General features: G+C 46.5%; 1 protein-coding gene and 1 long non-coding RNA gene across 2 annotated transcripts in view; both read left to right on the top strand.

Moving 5' to 3' along the window:
- Nucleotides 1–24545, top strand: part of WDR93 (WD repeat domain 93) — a 33890-nt gene extending 9345 nt beyond the window's left edge. The window contains exons 15-16 of the mRNA XM_080551540.1: nt 22823–22924; nt 23837–24545. Coding sequence (XP_080407666.1) covers nt 22823–22901 — 79 coding nt within the window. The 3' untranslated portion in view covers nt 22902–22924; nt 23837–24545. The remainder of the gene's footprint in view (nt 1–22822; nt 22925–23836) is intronic.
- Nucleotides 2606–10240, top strand: LOC308176172. Its single transcript, XR_013938121.1, has 2 exons — nt 2606–4330; nt 4470–10240. It is a non-coding gene; the product is annotated as an uncharacterized lncRNA (long non-coding RNA).
- Nucleotides 24546–27656: the final 3111 nt, after the last annotated feature.

The following is a 27656-nucleotide window of genomic DNA, read 5'->3' as shown; positions in this document are numbered from 1 at the left end:
CTTGGAGCTTCTTGGTTCTTCTGTGTACTGTGACACAGACTTATGTCTGGATAAAGTTGATGTTCAGCTAGCTGGATCCCTGCCAGCCACCAAGAACATGTGCCCCTTCCTCCTCCCCTTCTTTCCTCCATAGAATAATGTGCAACTGTAAGTCAGGATGCCTGGGGCAGGCCTCTCATTCCAGGTAAAGAGGACTTGCTAGTTCTAAGTTACTTTTGGGTAACACAGGTTGTGCAAGGTTGTCGGATAATACGATCCTTGCTTAACTGTTGTCCTCTTCCTTTTGACCCCATAGACAGGCAGAGCTGGGATCTCTTTGTACCTTGCTGCTCACCTCCATTCTTGGGTTAATTTGTTGCTTAATTTGTAAGTTAGAGCTTAGCTGATGTGCTGAATTCATGCTGTCACTAGATGGCAATGTGACATCTCTTATTGGATGACTTTTTCCTTGAATTCTTACCTGGAGCCTGTTCCATGCCAGCGACATTCTGTTCTTTCTTATCACTCTGCTTTAATTCTCTGTTTTGAAGTGGAACAGGTGGGTACAGGTATGACCTTATAGGACTTATTAGCTAGTAGTCTTTTCTGATTCCTTGTTTCCAGGGTGAATCCTGTGGTGTTGTCTGATTAGTTAGAGACAGAAGTGTAAAAGTTTCATCCTATGCCATCGGTTCTGTCCCCCCTTCTTAAAAAGATGGAGAGCAGACTCTTGTCTGCCTCATGCCAGAAACACTGGGGAAACATCCTTTCTGGGTACTGAGAGCTCAGGCCAGAGCAGACTAGATATGACTGCAGTGAGACCTGTGTCTACAGACTCTCAGGCAAGGAGAAATACAGAGGCTACTGCTATGAAGAGCAGCCCCAGGGACCCTTGGGGAGCCAGGCTAGGGTTGTGTGAGCACTGGGAGAATGGCAGGGACTGTTCTAACCCCCTCTTCTTCCCTTGCTAGGCAGCAGCGCCTGCTAGGACTTGAGGAGCAGTTGCCTGAGTACTGGAGTCGGCTGCAGGCATGAGCAGCTGCCATGGACAAGGAGAGTCAGAAAATAAAGGGACAGAAGAAGCCATAGTCAGCCTTGCATCCTGAGGACCAGGCTCTGCACTATCCTAATCCTACAGACCCATGATCCAGCACTGATACTTTAACAGCATCTCTATTCAAATCTATCCTGCTGCTTTCCAGCCTGGGGCAATTTGTTATCTGAACTATCTGCTTGTCTGCCACAGCCACAAGGATCTGCTCCCGACTCTCTATCTAACCTTCAGCTTGTTCCAGCAGGGTTCAGCTCTTCCTCATTGAAGATCAACACAGCTGATGGAAGAGTCTTCAAGTAGGAAAGAACTCTTACCAAGGTGGTAGGTGAAAAAACTTCGTGCTTCAGCTAAGGGTTTGTGCTGGATCTCTGAGTCTTCTCAGAGACCTGGAACATCAGAGCAATATGGTATGTTACAATGTCCCTCCTTAACAAAGCCTTTCCTCCAATAAATGTCTCTCACACTTCACAAGACTGGCTTTTTACCAGACTCTGATTTTCTGTCCTTCTGTTTCTGAGGCTCACCAGTATGTGTCGTCTTCTGTTCTAACCCAGATGGGCAGGCAGCAGCATCCTTGTGCTCAGCAAGGGATCTGGTCTTTTCAAACTAGGCAGCAAATCAGCCATGAAGGTGGGCATCCCAAGCATACAGGGTTGCAGGGCTAAGCCCCAGTGACCCTGCAGAGTGTTTCAGGCCTGACCTAGGCTGCTCCTCAGTCAAGTTCTTTCTTTTGACTTCAAAGAAGGAAGATTTGAGATAAGACTACTTAGGATTTGCAGGCTGGAAATGTTCACACAAGATCACTGGGTTAAGTTAAAGATAGGATTGGTGTTAGAGCCAAATATTGATGTCACTGAGGAGCAGGACAGAAGCTGGGGAGTTCAGAGAAGTCAGGGCTGCGCTGAGCCAAAGACAGGCCAGGAGCATGGCCAAGCACACAGGTCAAAGGCCATAGAAAGCCGAAGCATCCCTTCAGCAGCACAGGACAAGGAAGTTCTAGGGGCAATGCAAGCATCTGTGCATTTGTTTCTTGATCCAGAAGTGCTGCATTAAGATAGTAGTTTGCCCTCTATAAGCAAAAACCTGTGCAGGCTCCCTGATCAGTCTTTCACATCAGTGTTTTCAGTCCTGTGGCAGTATCTAGATGTTAGTTTCAGAGTTTGATTGCTCAGTCAGGGGCTAACTGCATTTTTGTACTGGGTGTCTTTGCTCGGGGCAGTCAAGGGTCTTCTGGAACGTGGGGGGATTTAAGAGAGGTCACTGAAAACATGCTTTCTTGAGCATCAACTAAATATCTCTGCCTGGCTCCTGGCACTGTGTAGAAGCTGTGCTGTTACAGCTGCCACCTCAGGAGGGGTTGTGTTAGTGCATGTAAGTAAAGGTTTATATAAAATCATGAGAAAGCCTTGGTCTTTTTACAACCAATCGTGCTTCCAGGGTTAATGTCTAATCCACAAAGAATCTTACAAAGCTGCCAGCAACCATTCCTGTGTGCAAGGGTGGGCTGTATTTTTTCCAGGTCTCCATCTAGTGATTCCCCCAAAGGTTCAGCAAAGCATCAATACACAGAGCCAGAGATTCAGCACAGATTGAGCAATGTAGGCACTCCCATGCCAAAGTCCCACTTCAGTTTTTAATAGCAAATTGTCTTATTTTGAATTGGGTTTAGATGAGAGGTCTCAGCTCTTCTGGAAATAACAGCAACCAGTCTGTTTTGGAGATAGGAAACAGGAGAAGCACTCCATTTGTTTCACAAGTTTCAGATGGCTGGTTTTGCTCTGGAGAAGTGCAAGCTATTTGTATTTAAACCTTCCAGTGTGCTACCTTTGTGAAGGGTTTTGAGGGCCACAGTAAAGTGCTTTGTGCTGTCATTTTCCGTCTGCCGCAGACTACAGCTCCACAGCTCATCTGATTGTTATGGATATTGATACTGGGTTGTGTGAGCACTTGCCATCTGCTTCAGTGCAAAGTCAAGCTGGTTAGCTCAAACTACCTTCAATGCCTATTTAAACTGAGCCACCTGGTTTAGCAATAAAGTGATCAAGGAACAATCCTTGATCTTTTCCTCTGTTCTTGCTGTGGTGGCAGTAACAGCTAAATTATTTGGTTTCTATGGTAGTTTAAGAAACAATGGACCTTCTGCCATATCTGGGCACAGGGGATTACTCTGGGCAGGAAATCCTAGTTCTGCATTGCTTCCCGTTCTGCGGAGAGCCAACACAACTACTGTGTGTCTGCTTGAGCAGCACTAAATCCAATTCTTACTATTTGTGCAAATGTAAAGGGTTTGGGGATCTGTGCCCTCTAACCATACCGCGTCTGCTGCCTGCCCAGAAGTGGAACGGGGCTTGCCTAGCATCCATAGAAGAGGCAGGACATGATCTGCTAAACAGTTAGGTGTACCGTGCACCCGCCAGTTTGTGTGTATTCATCTAAAGATGTGCTTGTTTGTTTGCAGTTTGAATTTACTCTAAAACCTTAATCATGTGCTTGGCCAAGATAACCAGGAGCTGGCAGGCTCCACAGAGAAAGGAAAACAACAAGCAGCTGCGGGAGGCTGATGAAGAGCCTTTGTTTTTCCTCATGACTTCAGCAGGGGACCATTTGTTTCCTGCTTCTTGAAAGGATACAAAAAAATCGGTATGATCAGCGTGTTGACATGCGTGTTGGTCATGGAGCCGTGTGCTGAGCTCCCCAGCATGTTCTGGAGAGGATCAGAGGCTCCTGATTGCTTATTCCAAAGATGATGCGCTTGCCAGCTTTTTTTTTTTTTTCATTCCTGGTCACTCTGTGAGCCTTAGACAGCTGTAGATCTGAGCCAATTTAAACTGTTTTGATGCTGGAAATTATAGAAAGGCCTTTATGATAGAGATACAAAGGTGAAAATCAAAAGATGAAACTGCTAGAGTTTTGGCTGGGCCAAGTCCTCGCTCAGTGACAAGTTCGGTGAACTCTGAGTTGCTTCCTGGGTATAACAGGAGCAAGTGGGCTCTGTATTCAAAAAGGAAAAACATACCGGTTGGATTGAGAAAGATTGTGTGCAGGAGGAAGAGGAGCCCAAATCCACAGAGAGGCGCTCGAGCAGCATCGTTCCAGCTGAGCCAGGTTGCTGCCCAGCCATGCGGAGATGGTTTCTGTGGGAGAAGAGGCTGTACTTTAATCTCTCTAAATTATCTGCTGTTCTCTGCAAGAAGCCAAATGTCATCTTATTTCTTCGCATGCTTGCTTGTGCTGTGGAAGCAGAGGAAATCAGAGGCCGATCTGATAACATTCTGCCGCTCCTGAGAGCCAGCAAAGGTTCGGGCTGTTTGGGTGAGCCATGTCTGTGGGGCTGTAAGGAGTGTGGTCCTCACAACAGGAGTACTGTGTGCTCCGGGAGCTGCGTTCCTTGCACCCGTGTTGCCAGCCTTGATTGAACAACCCTTTTATCCCCCAGTGCCTCACCACATACAACCTGAAGCCATCCTAAGGAGGAATCTGCAGCGATCCGTGTGTGCTATCTGGGGCAGGTAATGTCACTGCAAGGCACCGAGGGATGTGCGGTGGTGGCTGGAGCAGGGCAGCCCCAGCAAGTGCTGGTTTTCTGTTTACTCTGGAAGCCGGGGCATAAGAGGTTGTAGGGGCAGCCCTACGATGCTGGGCCTAGACACAGGGGAACCAGGTACTGCATCCCATTCCTAATTGCTCAGACAGCCCTCACTGCCCAAACTAGTGTCACCTGTAATGCCAGTTCCCTGTACCAGGCCACAGTTTCTTTTCTTTGAGTCCAGGCTATAGCTGGGGATGTGCTGCTGAGCCAAGCTACGGGGATTATGCTAATAATCTCTAATGCTTTGTGTCAGGCATCTCAGTTTGGTTTAATTTTGGGTTTCTGCCCAAATTAATTTTGGGTTTCAACCCCTTCCGGGTTGTCCGTGTTTCTGTCCCAGCTGGTGACTGTCTCGTGTTTCTGGTGCTGCTCTGTCTAGGACCTGGTACAGAATTTCATGTGCACTCTCATGGGCCACGGGGAGCCTGGCTCAGCTGTCTTTTATACATGCTTTTCCAAGAGCATGGCCAGTGGCTAGGATGAGAAATCAGCTGTGTTCTTGAAGCCAAAATACAGGAGGAAGTTGGCTGAGCCTCGCTGAGGGTGTTAGGAGGAGGAGATTTGCATGATTACTAGGGTGATGCTGGGTTCTGGCCGTAACCCCGTGGATTTACAGGCACTTCACATCAGCGAAGACAGACAAGGCCTTGCTGTTAACAGCTTCCCTCTATGTAGGCCAACAGAGCAGCAGAGCGGCAGCAGAGGATTTGTCATCACGAGAGCCCGGCCTTCACGTGGCACACCTCTGCACAGCGACTGCTGCCTCAGCCCCAGGAGAGGCCTTGCTCTGAGAGGAGTGAAGGCGAGTGACTCACGTCGCTGCTGGTGCTGCAGGAGGGAATGTACCACATCTGCGTGGCAAACCGGCCTGGGCTGCCATGTGTGAAGTGCTTCTCCTGCCCTCAGCTCCTCAAACCGAACGGCTTTGGGGTTAGGAGCTTGGTGCCAGCCCAGCTGAGCAAAGGGCAATTCTTCTTCATACACGGGGCTGGGTCATTGTCGTTCAAGGGTCAGGGGAGAGGGGAGTAAGTGTGTGATGTGAGGGGGTGTGCACAGGAAATGGGGCTCTGTGGGGGGAGAAAAACAAGTCCCGCGCTGAGCTATGAGGAAGAAACGCTAATTAGGCAAGGAGGAGGAACCTGCCAAGCTGCAATCCTGACCAAACAATCAAATAAGAGTATAATATAGCTTCATAATGCAGAGTAAACACAGCGTAGAGGATGCTTCTGAATTAATTCTGGTTTGAAACAGTGATCGTTTAAAAACATCCGGCACCCTAATTTTAAACAGCATGTCACAGGCTCCATCACAGCCTGTGGTAAATTGTCCCAGTTGTTGATCTACCTGTGTTGTTCAAAACTGCACCCAGTTTTTGATCTGAGTAGGTTACGTTCCAGCCTCCAGTCCTTGGACCTTGCTGGATCTTCGTCTGGCAGCTGAAGGGCCCACCAGCAATAGGTGTGCCTCATGTTTTGGGACTTACAAGCCCCGTATGTGTGCAAAGCTGGAGTGGGGATGCTAAATGCTTCTCATTGTCCATGGTGGAGCATAGTGGTGGGTCTGAACTGCAGTAAAGGAGGCTCAATTTGGGTATGAGGAGAAATTTGTAGTGGTTACAGGTGCAGCATTGGTGTAGTTCTGCTGGGGAGCCGTGCAGCTTTCATCAGTGGAAGTTTTCTCAAGTATCTGCCAGGGATGACATAGCATAGATCAGGGAAATTCACTAATATAAGAAGATCTTGTGAGTTGTTTCCAGCCCAAATTTCCTGTGATTCTCAGTTTCTAGCAGGGAAATGGTCTGGGCTCCTGAAGCCTTCTCTGTACACTTTGTGTTCTGAGCCTCAGTCCCCACGAAGGTTACAACATACTCTTGGTCCAGAGGAAGAAAAAAAGAGAAGAGACTTTCACGCAATTCCTGGGACAGTGCAGAGAGGCAACAGCATGGGGGGCAGACCAGGAAAAGGTCTTGTAGTTGCCCAGATGGGAATTACGTGGTCAGTTCTGTGGCAGTCTCCTGGCAGGTCCTGCAGCCGTGATGTTTGATGTGACAAGGCTAAACACCTGCCATGTTGTACCTTCCTGCCACTTCGGCAGCCCTTAACCTACACAGCACTACTTTGCTGTGAGGAGGCAGTGGATGCTATGTTTTTGCCATCTCTCTCTCTCTTTTTTCCCCTCTTCCTGTGTTATTTCTGTGGAATTTTATATTTTAGCAGTTCATATTCCTAAAAATATTTCTGCTCAAAGCCTCGCTAGAAGGTACATTGCACTGGAACACGTTTGTGAAGGCTGGATTGTGTTGATCAGGTTTGTGGACAAGCATCCTTCCTGCAGATTAAATGAGAGCCAGTGCTGCTGAGTGGAGTAACAAGAGGTAAAGCAGGTATAAGTGATAAAAGGAGGAAGCCCAGAGTTATTTTGCTTTGCTGTGATCACTTTAATCAGCAGTTTTCAGGAACAAGTTGTATTTTTCTTCAGTGCACGTTACCGGTGTTGTAAATCATCATTCCTCTGGGATCAGAAGGGCTGAGGTTATTTTCTTGTGGGAACCAGAGTGAAGAGATAGACTTGCATGTTTCCTTTATAAAATTAATCGGAATCAAAAGCCTTCCTCTGTAAATTCTCCACCTCTTGAGGGAAAGCCTGAAATCCAGATCTGGATTTTACACTTGCATCCCTCTCTGACTACACCGATCCTAACCTTCCAGATCTGGGAAGAAAATATGGAGCCTAACTCTATCATTTAGGCTACCTGTTTTGCACGTGCACTTTCATTTAAGACCATCTTAACAGTTTCTCTTACTGAATACATTAGGGTAGTCTCATTATAACATAATTATTTTGCTGAAACACACGCATCTTGTTGCCTCATTTCAGAGCTTCCCAAGGAAAAGCATTAATACAGTTTCATTATCATCGTGGTGACAACTGTTTTCCCATCCAACTTTGAATTTACTTTCATTCTTTGGGAACAGGGCAACTGCTGGAGCCCCTCTCCCTTTTTCAAAGATGACATCCTGCAGTTAGGAAGTATTAACAAGGCACTGGGGTAACAGAACAGCTGCACAAAAGGCACACAATCAAATATAATGAATTGTTGGTGAAAAGATCAGCCAATTAATGCTTTCAGCTGCTGCAGCTCAAAAAAAAAAGACATATTTCTTCCCCCAAAGGTAGATTGAGCACTGTTATGAATTCCTAAAAGCCTCTTTAGAGAATTTAAATGCACCATCCAGCTTGAAGCTGTGGACTCACGTAGCATTCCAGCAATAATATTTTCCCAGGGATGAACTGTTCCTGAACAGAACAGGCACTGAAGTGCATTTCATATGGGAGGGATTTCAAGTTAGCAGGAGCTTATAGTTATATAAGTAAGGTAAGTATAATCTATCGGAAAGCGAAGCGTTTTGCCAAGAAGCTTGAAAAAATCCTGTGAAGATGTTTTCAAATTTTGAGTACAAACCCAGTATTTTTCACTTGCCTTTATTATCTAGTTAGAGGTGCAGCGTGAAGGAAGAATAAGACCTCAAAGAAAGTAGGTTGTATTTTTTTTTTGTTTGGCTCAAAGGAGAAATATTGCCATATTTTTTTTTCATTCATTTAAAAAAATAAAACCAACATTTTTGACTGAAATGGTCTTCTGAGCAAAATCTTGTTTCACTTAGCTCCGTGCACATGCTCAGTGTTTTGGGAAAGAATAGAGGCATGGTTTTCAAAATGAGCCATGATCTTGGATGTCTTTATGTTATAATATTCAACTACAGCTCCTTCAAATGGACCAAGGTTTCTTTGCTGTCCCCAGAAAGCCTACTTTTAGGATTTTTCATTTGATTATAAGATATTTTACTAGAAAATACAATGAAGATTTGACTGTCATTCACTAATGATGAGGAAACAACAAAAATTTCCATTGTGCAATAAAATTGCAGTGGACTGAAATTGTGACCACCTCTGTGATTGCTGTGCCTGCAGCCTTCCTGCCAGAGGTGTGTGTTGGTGACAAACAGCTCACATAAATAGGGTGGGCCAGAGGAAAAGATGCAGGGACCTGGAAGTTGCCTCCTACTGGCAGCATGTTGCCAAGAAAGTAAGGGGGAACCTTTGAGCTAAAGCTCCTGGGCACTCAGGGACCTTCTGGGCAGGATGCTAAGGAGGGCAGGGAGCTGCAGGACTTTTTCTTTTGGGGAGCAAATGCCTTTTACGCAATCCTTTCAGACTCCCTCTTGGCTTCAGTGCTCTCCCCATCACAGTGAGGCTGATTATTTGTGCTAATGTCCTCACCTCTGGTGAACAATATTGCCGCTATATTTAATATGAGTGAGGGTTATTACAGTATTATCTGGAAGGAGCCATGCCCATTATAGGTTGCTGTGTATTTCAAAGCTAGTTTTAATTAAAACTGCCAATAACTTTTGAGGTCTTCTGGAGTGGAAGTAGAGGACCAAGGTGCTCAGGTGGTTTCACTTGATTGTTCAACTAATTATTAGAAGGGAGGAACTGGGTTCACTGGCAGCTAAGCCCTGCAGTTCCTGTGCTGGCTGTGAGTCCATCAGAGCCTGGCCAGGCTGGGCTTCCCAACATATGGGTATTTTTGGGACCAGGATATTATTGTCCGCAGAAGATGTTCACCCTCCCTCCACTTCCACATCCTCAGCTTGATCTTATTATGAGCCAAAAACGTCTGTGTTTGGTCAAACACCCTGAGAGCCAGAAAAAGGATCTGGCTTTTCAGCAGTTGCTCACTCTGGATTAAACACAGGGTTTTCCTTCTCTGAGCAGCGCAGGATGTGTCCCCAGCTCCCTCCCTGAACACCCATGTGGTGCGGGTGTGAAGGATGTGAGGAGGAGAGCCAAGCACGGCCCCAAGCTCCAGGAGATGAGGACATCACACCTCCTGCTCTGCCAGTGAGTGTGGCAACATGGGGTTGTGCCTCCCCTTACCTTCGGAGAATAGAAAAGAGCCTCACAAGTGTGATATTAAAAGACTGAAATGAACATGCAATTAGAGATCAGAGAAGCCTTCTTACAGGAAAGTGCTAATTAGTACAATCAGAAATGCCTGCGTCTGTCTTTCCCTGGGAACATCAGAGTTCAAGCTTTTGATAGTCGCAGTGAACTTGGAATATTCATTTTTACCCAGCACCCAATGGTTGGTATAAGCCATGTGTTTGATCTCACAATGGGTTTTCTCTATTCACCTTCGTCCTCCAGGCACCAGTACACTTAATATTGTAATCACTACCTGCAGGAGAAAATCACCCCAGATTTACTCTCGTGGGAGATTTAGTCTCGGATTTGCAGCCTGTCCCTTTTCTCAGGGTGTAGAGGCAGTCCTGCAGTATTGTATGATGTGAATAGGCTGGAACAACACCAAGTCATCCATCCCGTTGCTGCAATGATATGATTAGAGGCCTCTGTAAGCAGCCCTGTGTATACTTTGGCATTATTTTGATACCTAATCAGTTCACATTGAATCAGAATTAGCACCATAACACAAGGAAAAAGACAGCATATTTGTCTGGGAAAATACAGGCAGGCAATGATGGTATGTGTGAGTGATATTCCTTCTTAATGGTGCCATGAAACCATTTTTTCTTGGTCTGGAACTTCAGTCTTGTTTTCCTTAATAGCCAGTTCTTTCACTCTGTTCTCCTTCTTCAGCCTTAAAGTTATTTACAAGGTACTTCTAAAAGTGGGTGATTTAGGCTGCTCTAATGCTTGGTTTGTTTTTGTCTCATCAAATTGCCTGCTGACCTGCAAGCAACGGCCAAATCAGACTGAAATTAAAAAGGTGGTGGAATATGCCCCAGTCTCTCCTCAATCAATACCAGCCTAAATTACCGCAAACCTGGAGCCATGGTGCATGTAATACATCATTTTGTAACCCCATAAATTGCTTTTAGCCAGTCTCTTCTGATTTCTTTTTAATGGCCTTTCAGCTAAGATCAAGTGTAGCATCAGTTTCGCATCAGCTGTGTACCCTACCCAGGGACTGCCTTGTGTTGGCACTGGGATGATCTCAGCCAAATTGTTGTGAGTCCTCGATGCTAGTCATTTCTGAGCCGCCCTGAGATGCCTCCCTGTGGTGAATTGCACTCAAAAAGGCCACAGCTGCCTGCAAATCCTGCCCTTGTTTATCTCTTTTAAAATAGGAAGCAAGAGAGGTGGAGAGGGGATGGCTGCGGCCTCCAGTGAGCGCAGTGGGGTAGCAGGGCCCTGAGCAGGCCCTGAGCAGGGCCTTGCTCCTGGGCCATCCCTTTGCTTGCACGGGGCTGTGTGAGACGTGGAGAGCAGGGGCCGAGCCTGCCCTCCTCCCGAGGCGGCCCGGGGCTTGTGTGGGGATGGAAGGTCCTCATCATCTGCTCGCCGGTCTGCTCTGTTCCCAAAACCTGCTGCAAACGCGGCCCTGACCAGCCTTCAGAGCAGGTGGCTCCACAGCTCAGCCACAGCCACGGTGGGCACTGGGAGAGCGACTCGGTCCCCTCCACTGATCCTCCACGTAGGATGCCAACTCTTCTGTAAAATAAAATGTATTCCGCCCAGGCTAGTTTCATGGGGGTTATCAAGGGCCCACAGAATAAGAAATTGCATTGCCTTCACATTATGCAAGTCCCACTGTTGGAGGCCTTCCAAGCCATGGCTGGCTGGGAAGAGAAGTCAGCTGGAGGCCCACTGCTCCCCCTGTCCAAACATTAATTGAAAAAAAAATATATTTTTTTCCTGTAATTTAAGCGACATTTCTCTCAGACTTAACCTGAGGGTTGGAGGTCAGATTTCCAAATCAGAAATATCAAACACCCCCTCCTTCCACCAAAACACATCCCCTTTAAAAAGTACTTAATTGGAAAAACTGTGCCTGTTATCAGAGGATAGAAATGCAAATGTCCTATTTCAAGCTGGCATTTTAGAATGAAATTTTCCGTTTTGGTTTGTTTCTAGTTTTCTCATGGGAAATGCCAACATTTTTCTACTGGAACCGAGGGCTCCTTTCAAATGACTTTAGTTAGGAAGAAAATTAATTTTCCTCTTGGGAAAGTCACAACATCAATCTCAAAGGAAAGAAAATGCTTCTGATGCTCCAGGAGAAAGCACTGTGTTTTCCCTTGCATGCCAATTCCCCCTTTACTGCTCAGCCCCTGAACCAGCTGCTCATGTCCTTGCACATAAAATAAAGGTGCACAGGGCAGCGGGTAGTTCTGGGGACACGCTTGGGAGCTGTGGCAGAGCAGCCCTGGGTAGCTCTTTGCCCTCTTCACCACCATCTCCAGCCACTTGTGGTTACACCTGGACACCCACAGATGTCCCAGAAATGAACTTTTGCTAACGACCATGTTGTGAATGGGTATTTCGTTGTGGAGAGCCATGAACATTCTGTACATCAGCTGCGTGAACCAACACTGGGCTATGGGACTGAGAACTGAGGCACTGGAGACACCCAGCCCTTGATGCTGCTCTGAATCGATGAACCCACTAAGGTGCTCTTCTCTTAGGGCCAGATGCTGCTGCCCTGACCCCGTGGAATAGCATTTGCTCCATAAAGAGCAGCCTGAACATCAGCATGACTGTCTGGGGAATAACTGCTCTCCCGGTCTTTATTTTAAAGAGAAAATCAGTTGGCACCACAGGGCATGCCAAAAGCTCGGAAAGCAGCACGGCAGCTTGCTGGGGCTGCAGGGAAGCATCCCACAGGGCTCCTGGGATGGGGCCAGGGGTCTGGGTAGGGTGTACCCGCTCTGGATGCTAAATGAGAGAGCTGCCTAAACGCTTTGTGGCTCCACAGACTCTCAACAGGGAGCCTTAAAGCTCCTCAGATCTTCTGTAATGAAATAACGTGCACATCCAGCTGCAAAACCTGTGCTGTAGGTAGGCAATCCCCAATTATGTGAGATTGCAGGATTCTAAACTTTCTGTTAATAATAAAAAAAAACCCCTCTTAATTAATAGAGTCTGTAATAGTGACACTGGCATAACAGACCAAAATTTGACAAGAGGAATTACCTCAGCAGAAACGTAATAATGAACTTTTGTGCAGATCACAATACCGATAGGCATAATGTACTGCATCTGGTTTCAATTTGCTTTTTTGACCTTTTGTTGAAAATGAATTTTAATAGGCAATTGACTTAAATAATTGGTATGTGTTCAAATCAATCCTGGAACGTGATGGCTAAGTGGTTAAAATAATTGAGGTGTATGAAAGGGTTTTTAAAGATTTTTAGCTTCATATCAGAATGATGGTGTTATAGAGCTCAGCTCCATGGCTGCAATATGACTAAAGCACTGTTTGTCCGTCCCTTGGGCACTACTACTATTTTACCTCCCATAGCCTTCCCAGCAGTGTTGCAGGGTGCGTGTTTCTCCTGACCACACAAAACTTGCCCCAAGGCGTGCTCCTGATCCTGTGCAGAGATAATGGAGACGGAGGATGGATTCATTTATAAAGTACGGATAAGAGCCGGGGACACCTCATTGCGCCCCAGTAGTGTGTATGGACATGTATATAATGCTGGATATTACTAAGAACCTATTCTCTCTTCTGATATTAATGCAAACAGATTTAACCCTAGGAGCAGCAAAGTTTTCTCTTCAGCAGCATAAGCAGATACAACTCAGTGACACATTGCTGCTGAATTGCAGAAGGACATGGCTGCTCTTATTACATCTGTACACGTCTTATTTTTTTAATGGAAAAAGTGTGCTTTGCTGCTGACTCTGCCCTGAATGTCTTTTTTTTTTTTTTTAATCACATAGAGATGTTTGTTTCTTTGTCCAGAAAAAAAAAAGAAAAAAGCCACCAAAAGCCTTTCCATTTGGACTCTGTCATCTCTTCCTCTAGGCTGGCCTCTCTTCTCTCTGCCATGAAGGAACACAAACGATTTGCCTTGAATGTCACGTTTCCTACCTGGGAAGCACATGCAGGAGGTGAAATCCAGCCAGGGAATAGCATTTTGCAGGGAGAAAAAGCAATGTGGTTGAAAACAGACTTAAAACTCCCCCAGAGCTCAGTGACAGCTTTTCCACAAGAGAGAGAGAAAAATAAAATTGAGCCTTTTTTCTTCTATTTAAGAAGAAAAATATATGTAAAAAACAGATGTTTTGCAAAACCACCCACCTTGCTTTGTCAAAAATTCATGTTTTTGTTAGAGAAAATTTTTCAGTGGAAAGGGACCCGAAGTTCATCTTATTTCCCACGATCAATTGCCTGCATAGAGAGCTGGCTAGCACGAGACCCAGCATCTTTAGTTGAACACCTCGCTGTTTGCCACCTCTGGGAGTCTGAATTAAAGATCTTTAACTCCTTGGGAATTACAGTATGTTGTTGTACAGGTCAGTTATTACCAACCCATCCTATCTGCAGCAAGGTCTGTTCTCCTTTTCATGCAGCTCAGAGGAGCTGGGATAAGAGCTACATTTTGTGAAAGCACCTGAGCTGTCAGGCTGACCAAACCTGCAAAGCACAGAGATCAAGGTCTGCTTGTGGAACCCCTGTAGGAGTCTGGGGTAGGACCTTCCAGGTGCTGATGAGGAGCTTTTTGGGGTGCATTGAATCCAGACCACCTGAAAATCATTTAGGGCCATGAATTTATAAAAGGCTCTTTCCCAACCCAAAATGATGCTGGGTAAGTCTGTTGGGCTGCAGGGTGAAGAGCTTCTGCAGAGGAGAGGATGACTGGGGGAAGAGGAGTTGCTTAGGGTATGGATTAAGGTCAGTGGGGTACATGCTCTGCTTTTTCTTGGAACAGCAGCTTTGCTTTGGGGTTCAGTCTCTCACTGTGGGATGCTGAGGAGCAGGAAAGGGCTTGTATTTTGGCAAATCAGGTAAGAAAACAAAGCTACTGAAGTATGCTGTAGCAACCTGCTCCTTCAGGGAGCTCATTTGGCTGCAAACTCTTGCAGTTCAGGCAGCTTTCAGTAGAGCTGCTCCAGCTGATGTCAGAGAAGCCCACTGTTGACTTGGGTTTGCAATAAACACCCAGGAGGCACTTAAAGATGTGAAATGCAATTCTGGCTCCACTAGTAGGTGGCAATGTACTTTGTGTCCTGGCACAATTTCTCTTCTGATATGTGTTTGCCCTAGGGAAAGAGGAGGCTGAGCTGGTTAAGCTGCCCTGCTCCTTAGGGTGAGCAGAAAGGGAAGGGCAATGGTCTTTGGTTGTTGTGCCCCAAACAATGCCTGCTCCTTTTCTTTTGCTGGCTGCAGAGAGATGACACTGAAACGTATGAGAATGTGTTTTAACTGATCAGGAAAGCTTAAAAAAAAAAAAGTAGCAACCATCTTACATCTTGCACTGTTGGTTAAGACTAGGCAATAAAGCCACTCCAAGACCTCCTGGTGGATCCGAGGGCAGGTCAGATGGAGTGCCTGGTGAGGCTGGCTGTCCTGGTACAGGGGTGGCCGAGGGGAGGGCCAGGGTGTCGCTGGGGACCACGGGCTCTTCACTGAGTGATGCTGATGTGCTCAAGATCAGCATGGAGAAACCCTGTGCTCCCCCAGTGCATCTCTGCTGAGGAGTGGAGCCTTCCTGGCCAAGGAGGCATCTTGCAGTGCTTTGCTCCCTTGCAGACCAGCGTCATTCAAGCATGGTTTTGCTGCGTTGTGTTCAGCTAAATTTAAGATCTATTTAGGAAGAGTTGCCACTATTTTTAGCCCAGCTCAGTTCCTCAGTCTGCTTTTCTGTGCAGCTGCACATGCAGCTGTACCAGGGTGAAGGAGGGAGCAGCACGGGGCTGAGGACCAGGGTTGGACCAGGAGGGTATTCCTGTGCCTCATTCACCCCTGGGTGGGGGCTCTGAGCTCCCTGGGGGTTTGAAGCGGGGGAAAATGATAAGAAACTTGGGCTCTGTGGCTGGTGTAGCCCTGGGAAGAAGGTAACTGCTGTGATCATGTTCTGCCATGCCTGGCACCAGCATCTTGGCTCAGCTCAGGCTGGGTCAGGCTTGGTCCCACCTGGGAAACCAGTGCTTTGAGTGCAGGCTGGTGCCATGGTGCTCTCATCCAGCTCCCCTGCAAGGAGGTGTAAATCCTGATCACAGCTCCTGTCTTGGCTGAATGTGTAGCAAGCTGAGTTTGGGTGACATCTGGCTCCAAACATGATTTCCCTCTTTTCACCTGCTCCCAGTTTCAGAGCTGCACTCCCAGCAGTAGATTGAGCAATGACATCAACATCCTTGCCTGTATTTTAGCAAATACTTCATGCTTTTAAGACTTTTTGCCTTATTAAACCAGGCAGGCAGGAGCTGAAGGGCTAGTGAGGAGAAACCTGTTTTGTACACTTTTTTTAAAGTTGCAAATTCCATAGGTTAGAAAACATTTTTTGCTATATTTGCTCTCAGAATGGAGTGGCTGCCAGCTCAAATATTTTTGTGGTGCTTCTGTAAATAAGGCTCACAGGTAAGACTGATACAGCAATCTATCATCGTGCCAAGTGGCTGCTCCACACAGTGCCTGCGATTTGATCCTGGTGCTGAGTAACTTCTCTAATGTATAGGGTGAATAGTCACAGCTTTTTTTCCCCAGGATATCCCTCCTCTAGAAAGGTAACCCAAATCTTTCAATCAAAGCATGTTTCCACTTAATTACTGCGTGCCACAAGCCTTTCAGTGGCCACGTTTCCCAGATGTGACAAAGATGGCAGTGGGCAGCAGGTGGATCTGATGCTGATAGAAAGGCACATGGGAAACAAATTTACCCTTTTCTCTTTAAGTGGACATCCTCAGCGGCGTATCCGTCATAGCACTGCTTAGATAATCTGTCTTCTACAGTCTGAAATCTGTTAGGGTTTGAGGGTGATGGGGTGGAAAAAACATCTTGGCACTGTTGAGCAGGCTGGGAGACCTCATCCTGGGGTGGCATTGGCAGCATGGGGGAGCCAGATCCTGTGAGCGTCAGAAAGCAGCCACAATACACACACGTCCTGGAGCTCAGGTGAGTGTTGGCCACCTACTGAGAGCTGCAGCTTTCGGGCCTTTTGCATTTCTCCTGGCAGAATTGGTTGAACTGCTGTGTCGAGGTAATTTTTATAAAACGCTTTCTGCAGCTATACATTATGTACTCAAACAGTTCCCCAGCGCTCAAGCAGTGCCTGGAGGAACAGTGCCTTCTGGAGACATCATTTCATTCCAATGTCTTCTGGAAAGTTCATTGCTGCCTTGACAAAATTCAGTTTTTATTAAAAATGATTAATGTCTAGAAATTTAATCAATGCGTATTCACGCAGCAGCAGCAGCTTTACTATAATAGTTTGATTTTAAACAGCTTGTGTCCTGATGCGTGAGGTGCATTATATTATTTGACAGCGGTGACATTTATATTTGTAATTACTAAACGGTGACAATCCATTGGAAAGCCTGCCCCACTTGAGGGAGCAAAATGGATGTGAATGCGTGGCACCAAGAAGCACAAAAGTCACAACACATCAGTGGATCCTGAGATTAAAAAGCAGGGAGTGACATTCTCCTACCAACAAAAGCACATGCGTGTTCCCAAATAAATTGCTGAGTTCTAATTATTTCTTTTGTATTTGTGAAATATTCTCCTCCTGCTTGTTGCCTGATACTGTTACCTCTTTCCTAACACGGGAAGACCCTGAAAGCAGAAAATTTAGTACGCAGGAGTCATGGGCCTCTTGGGGTTTGATTACTGAATGCTGAAAAATTGGGTGAGTCGAGCTGGGATAGAGATCCCAAATTTGATATAAATCTTGATGAATTGGTCAGGGAAGATGTTTGGAGCTGCAGTTTTTAAAGCGTCGAGATGTAGGATAAACTTATCAACTGGTGCAAGCTATTTTGGAAGCAGCTTTAGACTATTAACACTTTGCAGATACAATCCCTTCCCTGCAAGAGGAAGCTCAGTATTTATCCAAGTGCCTGAAAAACTAGGGTAGTAGGGAAAGGAGATATCCCCGGGCCTGCTGGTAATTAATAGGACTTATCTCCTAGTTAAGAAAGAGCTGTGAGATGAGAATTGCTACCCAGATTGTGCAGATATAATAACCACACGGAGCTTTAAATGAAATTCATAACTTGGATGGCTTACATCATCTGCTCGGGTGCCCGATGACACCGGGCTGAGTTTGTCCTTGATATCTGTCTCCTTTTTTCATCTGTAAGATCTCTTAGGGCACTTTCCATATTCCTTTTGGGGCTCTGGCCTGTCCATGCTGCAACCAATGGGAGGAAAAGACCTTGTGGGATGTGCTCAACAAGCAGAAAGCCCCTGCAGAACTGCTCCTGTACAAAACCTATTTCCTTTCCCTTTGGCCCTCCAGCAGCCCCTGAGGTGGTGCCCAGCTGTGGGGTTGTGCGCCCCTTACCCCAAAGCCGGGTGCTCACAGGAATGGGGTTTGCCAGATGTGCAGCAGTGTCTGGGCCAGGCTCTTCCATGTCAGACATTAATTATTAGGGCAAGACACAAGGATTGGTGTTATCTTCATGTCACTGAGGGGTCTGACAAGGTGGTCTTCAGAGCTGGTGGGAGACAGCTGTGAGAAATAGGGGCATGGACAGGCTGTCTGCTGGCTGCAGCAAGCCCAGGGTTTACAGAACGAAGGTGTCTGGGATGCTGAGGTCCTACTCAGACAACAGAGCACTGGGACTAGGGATTAGTGAGCCCCCAGACGCTGGGACTCAGGCACAGTTAGGTCAGAGGCTTTATTCTTAATTAAATCTTTCATTACAATAATCCAGCAATGGCAAAAGTAGCACAAGGCTTATGGTATCCTGCTTAGTTTAAATAAAAATGCCATCAAAAATAAGTGACCGATTTGTTATCCTGCCTTGGGTTCTTCAGAAGATAGCAGATGCCATCTTTTAGATGAGACCGAAGTTTTCCTCCCCAAGTGTTTTCCTAGTTTTTTAATCAAACTTTGCTTTCAGGAATGATCTATAAACTCTACCAGTATTTATGTAAAAAGAGGTTCATAATTCAAAATGAAGAAATGAAATATTTAGGTAAGATTAATCCTGAAGACATCAGTGCTTCAGCTGTGCAATCACTCATCTTATGTCATGGGCATATTTGTTTGGCTACGAACTTTTCTTTTGAAAAGTCTCGTTCCAGGGCAGCTTAAAATATTAAAGCAGGTGCAATGGGAACAAGTTTTGGATAGAAAAGGATAACAGTAGGGGGATGGAAGCTGATAGCCTTTAATCCAAAGGTAAACTGCCATAATCTGGCACAGGAACAAAAATAATTAAAATTGCCCTGTTTTGAGAGCAGTCTCTGACCATATGTGCCTACTCTGTGCGGTTCTACGGGTTGCTGTCTGAGATGTCCCTGGGGAGGCGGCAGGATGCTGCAGTCACATCGCCCCTGCCTGGGGGAGATGCTCTGGTGGTTCCTTTCATCCTGGGGTAGACTAAAGCTGCTGGGGCTAGAACTGTCTAAAGGGCCCTTTTGCTGCGAAGAAAGCACTGATCTGGGGGCAGTGTGGTGGAAGGAAATATAAGTACTTGCTGTATGACCCCAGAGACGGGTGTCCTGACTTAGAGCTAAATGTCCCATGGCTGCATATGCCTCAGGACCAGTTATTTCCGAAGGTGCTCCAGGCGAAGTTCATCTTGACTTACCATTAAGGAAAACACTGGCTTTCTACTGCCTGTGGTCCCCCCAAAGCTGAAAACCCTAACTACAACACAGCTGCTTCTGGTGCAAGTTGGGGAAAACCTACCTCAAAAACAAGGGTTGTGTGGTCTGCTTTTGATGCAGTGCTGCTGACCTGCTCCGTGCCTTCCCTTCATTGCCAGCTGGGTCCCTCCATCCCAAGGGTGGCCCCGTGCTCTTTGGGGCTGGGGCCACCACGGAGCCCTCCTTGCTGTGTGGCTCCAGCAAAATGTTGCTGTGCGCTTCTGCCTGCGATGCTGTTGTGCCACGGTGAATTGCGGCCAGCTTCGTTAAATGAAATTGAATCTTGAATGTCCTGAGGCTGAGAGATATTTTGCTTACTTGTCTATAGTATTTCCAGACCTTAAGCCTGATTGCTGTTGTGGCAACCTTGAACTTTTGCTGTTTCTCATCTCGCAGCTAAAATGATTCAGTCTGGCAGGAGGCTGGTGAGGCACCGAGCTGCTTACGAATGCATAGCTTGTATCAATAAGGAAAATTAAATAATTCCTCAAAACCACACAACATGTCAGTTTTGCCACAACGTAGTCAGCTGTTCACTTTTTTTGTTGACTTTTTGTAGCTGAAGTTTTCTTAAGATGCATTGTGGAAGTGATACCCTGCCCCATTTGGGGGTTATGGTGACACATGGGCTGAGCAGGGAGGCTGGCAAGGATTAGTCCTCCAAGTGAGAGGTCTTGTGAGTCCTGCTGGGAGGCTGATAAGGAGTAGAAAAGATTCACTGAGAAACTTGGTGTGAAACCCGTGTGTCAGGCAGGTAGAGCCACATGGATCTCCAAGGTGTTGATTCCCACCTTGGGGCAATCATAACTCAAGACAGGGCTTCAAAAGAGTAGGGACATGGGGCTCACAGGGATCAGCTGCAGCACTGAGCTCAGACACTGTTCAATAAATCTCTGCTCCAGAAGATGCGCAGAGCATCCATCATGTCCCTACAGGCTTGGGGAGTAAAGTACAGAAGGTCTTGGTCATGCCAGCTCTAGCATGAGCTGTCCTGTCTGCATGGGTCAGCTGTGCTGCTTGGAAGTCTGTGAGCTTCTCAGGAATCAACTTTTGCATTTGAGCAGGGGAGAGGACCAAAACATTTGTCTTTGTGCTATTGATTGCTTGCCGTGGTCCTGCGGTGAGTTGGAGAGGACTGGGAATACAACAGTAACATCAGACGCCCCGTTTCTTCTCCAGACAGAAAACGCGTGCTCAAGATTGTGACATGGGAATGTTCCCCTTGTTTGTAGTCTGGCTAATGCTAGTGAGGACTAGGAGAAACAAACAAAACAAAAACAAGCAGAGAGAACAGGAAGCCTGGCAAGTGCTTGTTACACAGCCCAGCCCTTTTCTGGGCACTCGGGCTGAGGAAGCTGGGTAGATCCCGAGGATGCTGGCTTCCCTCACCTGAACACCCTGCAGTGCTTGTGCAGTTGCCTGTGGTCTATGGGAGCTCCTCTAAATGCAGGTAGGATTAATTGTGACTGTTTCAGTTTGATTTGCCTTTATTCTGTGATTGCTACTGCCACAGCAAATGTGAGCTTTGTGACTTGGATTTACACAGTCTGGAGAGATTTGCATCATGGCAAAGTTGCTCTGCTCCAGCCAGGCACGCCTGGGGGTTCCTGCACCTTCTGTGTACCCAGTGCTACCTGCTCAGGTGTGTGGAGCTGAGCCAGGGCATGGGAAATTCAAGGTATCTGTCCCAGGGCCTTCTGAGGTTTTAGCCTTTGGGATTACAGCAGCTGAAGCACCCTGAATTTCCTCTTCCTGCCTTGTGTTGCATGCTCTCCTCTCCTCAGCGTTGTGGTGCCACCTCCTGCTTCCCCAGAGGCCTGGATGTGAGGTCTGGTGAGGGGTGTAAATAGCCGGGCTTTGCTGTATTCAGAGCAACCGAGAAGGAAAGCAGAGGCCCTGTAAAATAGCAAAGCTGTTACTGCTGTTGGGATCCATCAGGGCGACCTGTGGTGATGGAGCTGCTGGATGATGGTGATGAAGCTGTTTGAGGGTGGCTGGATGGTTTTGTGCCCACTCAAACAGTGAAGTTGCTCAAAGCATGAAAGCAAATGAGCTCTCAGGTGCTGTGCTTCTGATTTATCATTAGCAAAGAGCATCCCGGTGTCAGTCCCCCAGGGGAGGTGGCTGAGACCAGTCAGCCATATTTACAGCCTGTGCCGCTCTGCAGAGAGCCTGACCTCTGCTCTGTAACAAAACCTTCTTGTGATTCAGGGTTGTACTGGAGTGGAGATAAATTAAAGGCCTGAGGGTTTTATCAGACTAAGTATGAATGATAAAATAGTGCTGGCATTCCTGCAGTCTTATAATTTAACATAAGGTTCATTTAGTTTGATCATGCCCCTAAATTTTTAATTTTTCACTGTTAGATTTACTTCCCTCCTTCCTTTTCTGAGAAACTTGTGACTGTTTCATGGAGATATTCTGACAAATATGAACAGCTTTGCGGATGTTACTGGGGCTCTTGGTACCCACAGAAATTGCTGTCTGGGGTCAGGGATAAAGCAAAGGAGCTGAAGGCTTGTGAGCATCTTGGCTTGGGAAGGAACCCCAGCCCTGCTCAGGGGCTGCTGCTGGGATATGCTCAGACCACCTCATGGGGAAAGGTGGGCATCAGTGGGATGGTGAGATGTCGATGTCATTGAAGCAGGAGCAAATCAGGTGCGGAGCAGGCAGCTACTGGCTGAGCCTGTGCATTACTGACTCTCAAGATCTGTCCCTCTCCTCCCATAGGAAAGCTCTTCCAGCTTGCTTCCTCTAAGGCTTAAACACTTAACTGACCGAAGAGTTTGCTCCAGAAATCATATGCAAAATTCCCCTTGTGCCTAAAGATTCTGTCTTATGTTGCCAGTGGAGACAGGGAACATTTCGGATCTTGCGACTCAATGCAAAACCAGGCAGGGTCTGATGTTACTCTCCCTGACCTAGTTATAGACAGCAGTTGTACCCCGGTCTTTCATTTGCAAACCCAAGTGAGATATTTTTAGTCTCCTGTTGAGAGATTAGCTAAACAGCCATGCATTTTTGTACCTGTTCTGTCTTGAATTCAGGATGCCTGGCCCTGTCCTGATTTTCAGGTTCCCTACTGCTGTCTGAGCAGTGACACTAATCTCCAGCTTCTCCTGGGCAGATCTTCTGTAACAATTACAGAAACTCATTAGCCTCTCTGATGGCCCGTCACATCATCGGCTTGTTCTCCTATCAACAAATACACAAAGGTTGTTGTCTTCCTGGGGGCTATCTGCTGGACTCTCATCAAATATAATTCACAGGAAAGAATAATTTCTGTCTCCTCCTGTCCATGGTACTTTCCCTGAAATGGAGGCATACTGGTTTCAGGATCTTTGTAACTTACAGCCCCCGTATCTCTGAGAGGCATCTCTGCAGCTGAGAGGGTGAAGGTTATCAGGTTAAATTTGGTATTGTCCAACAATTCTGTTGGCTTAATGGCTAATCAAAGCAGCCATGTTAATGTTGGTGTCTGACTGCCCTGCATAGTAAGAAATGGATGGGTTAGTTTACAGGTGATGCTTCTGTAGTGATGTTTTTTCACTCCCTCTGGGTTTTTCTACAGGCCTTGCAAGAGTCTGGAGGGGAGGCTGCTGTGGGGTTCCAGCATCCTTGCCTGGTTTGAAAAACAGCTGGTTAGCTGACAAGGGAATCTGACTGCATCAAGGTGGATCTGAGTTTTACTGCTGTTAACTACCCTTGGCTGTTTGGAAACTTATTATTATTTTTGTGAAGAAAAATCAGAAAGTGTCTCTTGCTAGGGTAGCGTGGTTGTAATTGTAGGGACCTGAGTGGAGCTGCCTGTGTGTGAGATCCAGTTTGCCCCTCTGCACTTCAAGCTGCCACAGCTTAAAGCTCTTTAAACACCGGCTATTGGTTCTCCAGTCAAGCCAAATGAAATGCAAATATGTTGTACGGTTACTGTTAGCCAGCTGTAGTAGCTAGTGATTTCTGAAGGGTCAGGTCAGGCTGTCTTGGGCACTTAAAAGTGGCCTCTCAGAGCAAGCCACAGCTGGGCTTTCCTTGCTCTGGGTAAAGCAATGCACAGGGCATCATCTCTAATCATCAGGTCAGTTCCTGCGAAAGAAAATCTGATCAAACCCTTAATTTATCCTCAATTGATTAGATAGCAACAGCATGTTGAGAAGACACTTACAAAGACCACTTCAACCTTAATAAATCCCAGAGCAAAAGACAGCTCTTAATTTTCCAGTTGGCTACGTAGAATTTGTTAAAGCCATATTCTGTGGAAATTGGTTCGCCCTAGAGAGCTTCCAGTCAATCACGTCGTGCCTTAACAAAAGGCCTCAGTAGAGCAGCAGATGAGCACTGAGGTCCTGAATGGTTAAGCATGGTAGGTAGCTTAAAAATTACTTATTAAAGGAATTATTAATGCCTGTGTGAGTGATACAGCTGCTCTAGAGCATTCGGTGGTCTCTGGAAAGGAGACCTTGGTACCACACAGGAAATGCTAATTGATACAGCCAAGATGAATGTGCTTTCAATCTGCAAGTTTCTCTAACTTTCTAGGCTTATTCAGGAGTTTAAAATACATTTATTACTTTTTTTCCTCCACCAGCATCTTGCTACCCAAAGTGCAAATGGGGCTGTGTAAAGTGCCTGGTCCTCCCCACTCACGTGAAGACCTGCCAGCATCTGAGCCTGTTCACAACTTCCCAAAAGTCAATCCATGTGAGATGAAGCTGCTTGGGGCAAACCAAGGCTTTTTTTTTCTAATTTCTGTTGGCTGTCATTCACAAATAAAGTCAATTTTCACTGACTTCAGCAGATTGCCTCATTCCTTAGTGGAGCAATTACCAGCAATGTGAACATCCAAGTTCCTTGTGACTTTCTTTTGTGGATGTCTTGCTATAAGGCTGCTTTTTGCTGCTATCAGCTATGTTGTGACCCTTGCCAAGGCGAGTACCACATAGCGAGGCCAGGTGCTGTGGAAGAAGAGGGGTGCTTTATGCATAGGTACAATGCAGCCACCTTCCAGCTGCTGTTCTCGATCCCAGCGCCACGCAGGGCCGCAGTATTTGTAGAGCAATCCTTTCAATATTTGTTAAAGCTATCCATGGTATTGGGTAGGGCTTCCTTTTGTGTTGAAATAGTTACTGAATGTATGCACAGAGATGTTTCCAGTAGGATTACTGTATAAAGCAGAAAATAAACTGAAGAGCTGCCCAGCTTGAAAAACAGGATGGATTTTTCTTAAATACCTAAAGCATACGGGAATTAAGGCTATTCTTAGTGGAGAATTTTTTTCCTTGCAGGGGTCAGTTCTGGTCTTCAGGGTCATTTTTCACTGATTTTGAGGAACATTTCGTTCTAACTTGTAACCACAAGCTTTCTGCTACATAAATTATGTGAAGTAATTATAATCTAGACTGTTTATTTCTGGGTGGACGTTATGGACTTTAGATACCGTAACTGCTAGGGGGAACATCTTTTAATCAACTGTAGCTTAACTTTGTTCCTATTTAGGTCTAGGGCTCCTACCAGCCTCCTACTTTCCCATTCAATTTTGCTAAATCCAAGTGGAAAATTGAAGGTAGTGCATGTTCCTCCTCATCTGGTGATTGAAAAGATAAAGAGTGCAGGTGAGCACCTACGATAAGAAACTTAATCCCAAGAAAATCTTTAGGTGAACTGTGGCATGGCCTCGCTTCTGTCTTCAAAAGGTCTGTGGGGGAAAAATGATGGGATGGAGCCAGGACAGGGGAGCTCTGGCCAGGTCCTGGCCTGTCATCCTTCCCCATCGTGAGCCGGGTGTTCTCAAAGGCAAGCTGGGAGCACCAGAGCAGCTCGCCTGTGCTGCAAGTATCACCATAATGAGAGCGCCGATTGTCCTGGAGTTATGCATGGATATGAATTAAACTTTTTTCATTAAGAATAAATACATTTCTAGCTCTTGTTGTGAGAAACCTCGAGCTAAGTATAGCCTAAAGCATTTAAGCAGAAGGCAGATGAAAATAATGCAATGGGGGAAGCTTTTTAATAATGATTCTTAGGGCTTAATTCATGACTTTAAAGTTCTTGGGGTTGGAAGTCGGAGGACTCCTGGAGTCTGAGGCACATCAATAACAATAATGGCCTCTCTATGGATTGATGAGCTCAGCAGAAAGGAAAGAAACCAGCTGTGCTTGGTAATGGTGGCAGATAAGTCACAGCTTTTGAGCAGTGCCTTGTCTGCATGTACCTGGGATGCTTTCACTTGGCAAACGTGAGCCAGGAGGGTTTAACCGGGTATCCTGACCCAGTGCAGGTAGGCTGCAGTTCTCAGCCAGGCTGAAGACCTCCACATCTCCAGTGAGCATGCATGTCCTTAAGGAAGGCAGGTGTCAGGGATGGTGTCTGGGCCCTTTGTAATGCCCCCAGCTTGTGCTGTGGTCCTGGTTTTTGCTCTTCAACCTCCACGTGCCAGAGCCGTTGCCCAGGGGTTGTCTGTTGCATTCAAAGGGCTCTGTTGGAGATGCGTGGAAGTCAAAGCTCCGGGCCTCAATGATTAATGGTAGGGGCTGCAGATGCAAATCCGTGAATTTTGTTCTGAGAATAGTAGTAAGGCAATATATCCTGGCTGTCAGGACAGTGGTAATTCCGGCAGGGCTGCTATTGCTGGGCTGGAAAGCTGTTCCTTTCCAGCAACCAGCCGTATGAATCCTTACTCCCTCCTCATCTGAATGGAGGAAGAAAAAACCACACCAACCACCCTGTTTAGCAGGCAAGTCAGCTTTCCTGCAGCCTGATAAATACTCCAGGCTTGATAGTCTTTCTTCCTCCACAGAAATGCTAGTAACCGTTTGCCAGCTGTTTGCTCTGACCTGCAGTCATCGGTGTCCATCAACATGCTTTTTCAGAGGTGACAACACAAGATCTGGTGGCAATCAAGTAATCTGCAGCACTGCCCCAAGATCTATTAGACAAACCGAGCGAGGCAGGAGCCAGGGCTGGAAATTGCCTTATGCTCCAAATCTTAACTGCAAGAGGTATTAAATAAAAAGGGCTGAAGTCAGATAAAACAACAGGGATAAGCTAGACTGCCTAGACACGGCTTCTACAGGGGTGTCTATTCAGGCTAATGTTGTTTGGGTTTAAATGAAAATATAGGAGGGACATGGAGCCCTAAGTGGGCTGTTATGTACCTTGCAATAGGAGCAGGACAACCACACATTCTTCCAGCTGATTTTCTCTGGTCAGGTTGGTTTGGTGAAGGGTTTGCATGCTGGATGAGGCAGTGCTGCATCTGGGGGCTGCCTGCATGCAGCCAAGTACTTCTTGTGCTGCTCCTGCTCTGTCCAAAGCCTCTGGGCAGCTCTGCTCTCATGCTTGGGGCTGAGCTGGCCCACGGGTGGGCAGTGGGGGTGTTGGTTTGTGGGATCCATGCAGGTACCATCAGGGCTTGGTCCAGACAAAAATTCTGGTTGGTAAAAGGCCTGTCCAGGGGAAAGGAGTTTGAGCTGTGCTGAATGCACAGAATTTTTCTGCACATCCCATAAATATTCTGCAGCAAATAGCAATGGCTATAAAACAAATGTATATGATTTTGTTATCAGCAAAACTCTTGTGCTGTCACTTGAATCCTCCTCAATCAGAAACTTTGCCAAAGCAGCATTTTTTTTTTATTATTGTTGCAGACGACAAAGTTTCTTGGAAACAAAATCACACTCCAGAATTAATAAACGCTGATCTGGAAGTTCCCGTTCAAGGGGATGATTTGCTGGGCAGGAATTCAAATTCTCTGCATTGTCAGATACAGCTTGTTCTCTCCTGAAGCACGAAGCACATCCCTGCACACCTGTGCCACGAGCTGCCCCCAGGAGCAGGATGTAACAGGGTCAGCTCTGCAGAGCAGCTGGAGGTCCTGCTGCTGAGCATGGCTCGTTTGTTCAGCATCTCCTGCAGGAGGGAGGCAAAGCTGCTTTCTTCTTTGGCCAGCAGCTTTGGTACAACCTAGGAAAGTGGCTTGTTCCTCCGCCTTTCTTCGCTTTGGGTGGCAGTGGTCGGGATTGAACAATCTCTGTGTGGAGATGCACGCAGGCAGGACAGCAGCACTAACTGAATGCATTTTGCTGCAATCTATAGAGTTGTTTTTTTTTTTTCTTCTCCAGTGACTGTAGCCAATTCCCACTACAGAAGCCCAGAACGTTTCTGGTGCTCAGTGCGCTTCCAAACCCATTCTTTCTGCCCATCTCAAAGCTCCTTGCACTGTCCCCATTAACGCTGCGTTTAGGAGCTGGCTGGCATGAAGGCAGTGGCCCTTTAGCTGCCATGAGCTTAAGGCTGAAATAGCTGTTTTCTGTCTGAATGTGGAGCTGGTGCACAAGGCAGCGTGACGTGGCAGGAGCAGGGTGTCTCCTGCTTCTGTATGGCAAGGGAAGCCTTTAACAAGGGCCCTC

Source organism: Anser brachyrhynchus (assembly GCF_964034855.1).
Source record: "Anser brachyrhynchus genome assembly, chromosome: 11".
Lineage (NCBI taxonomy): Eukaryota > Metazoa > Chordata > Aves > Anseriformes > Anatidae > Anser > Anser brachyrhynchus.
Note: the sequence above shows the minus strand (reverse complement) of the source record. Positions and strands in the feature narration are given on the sequence as shown.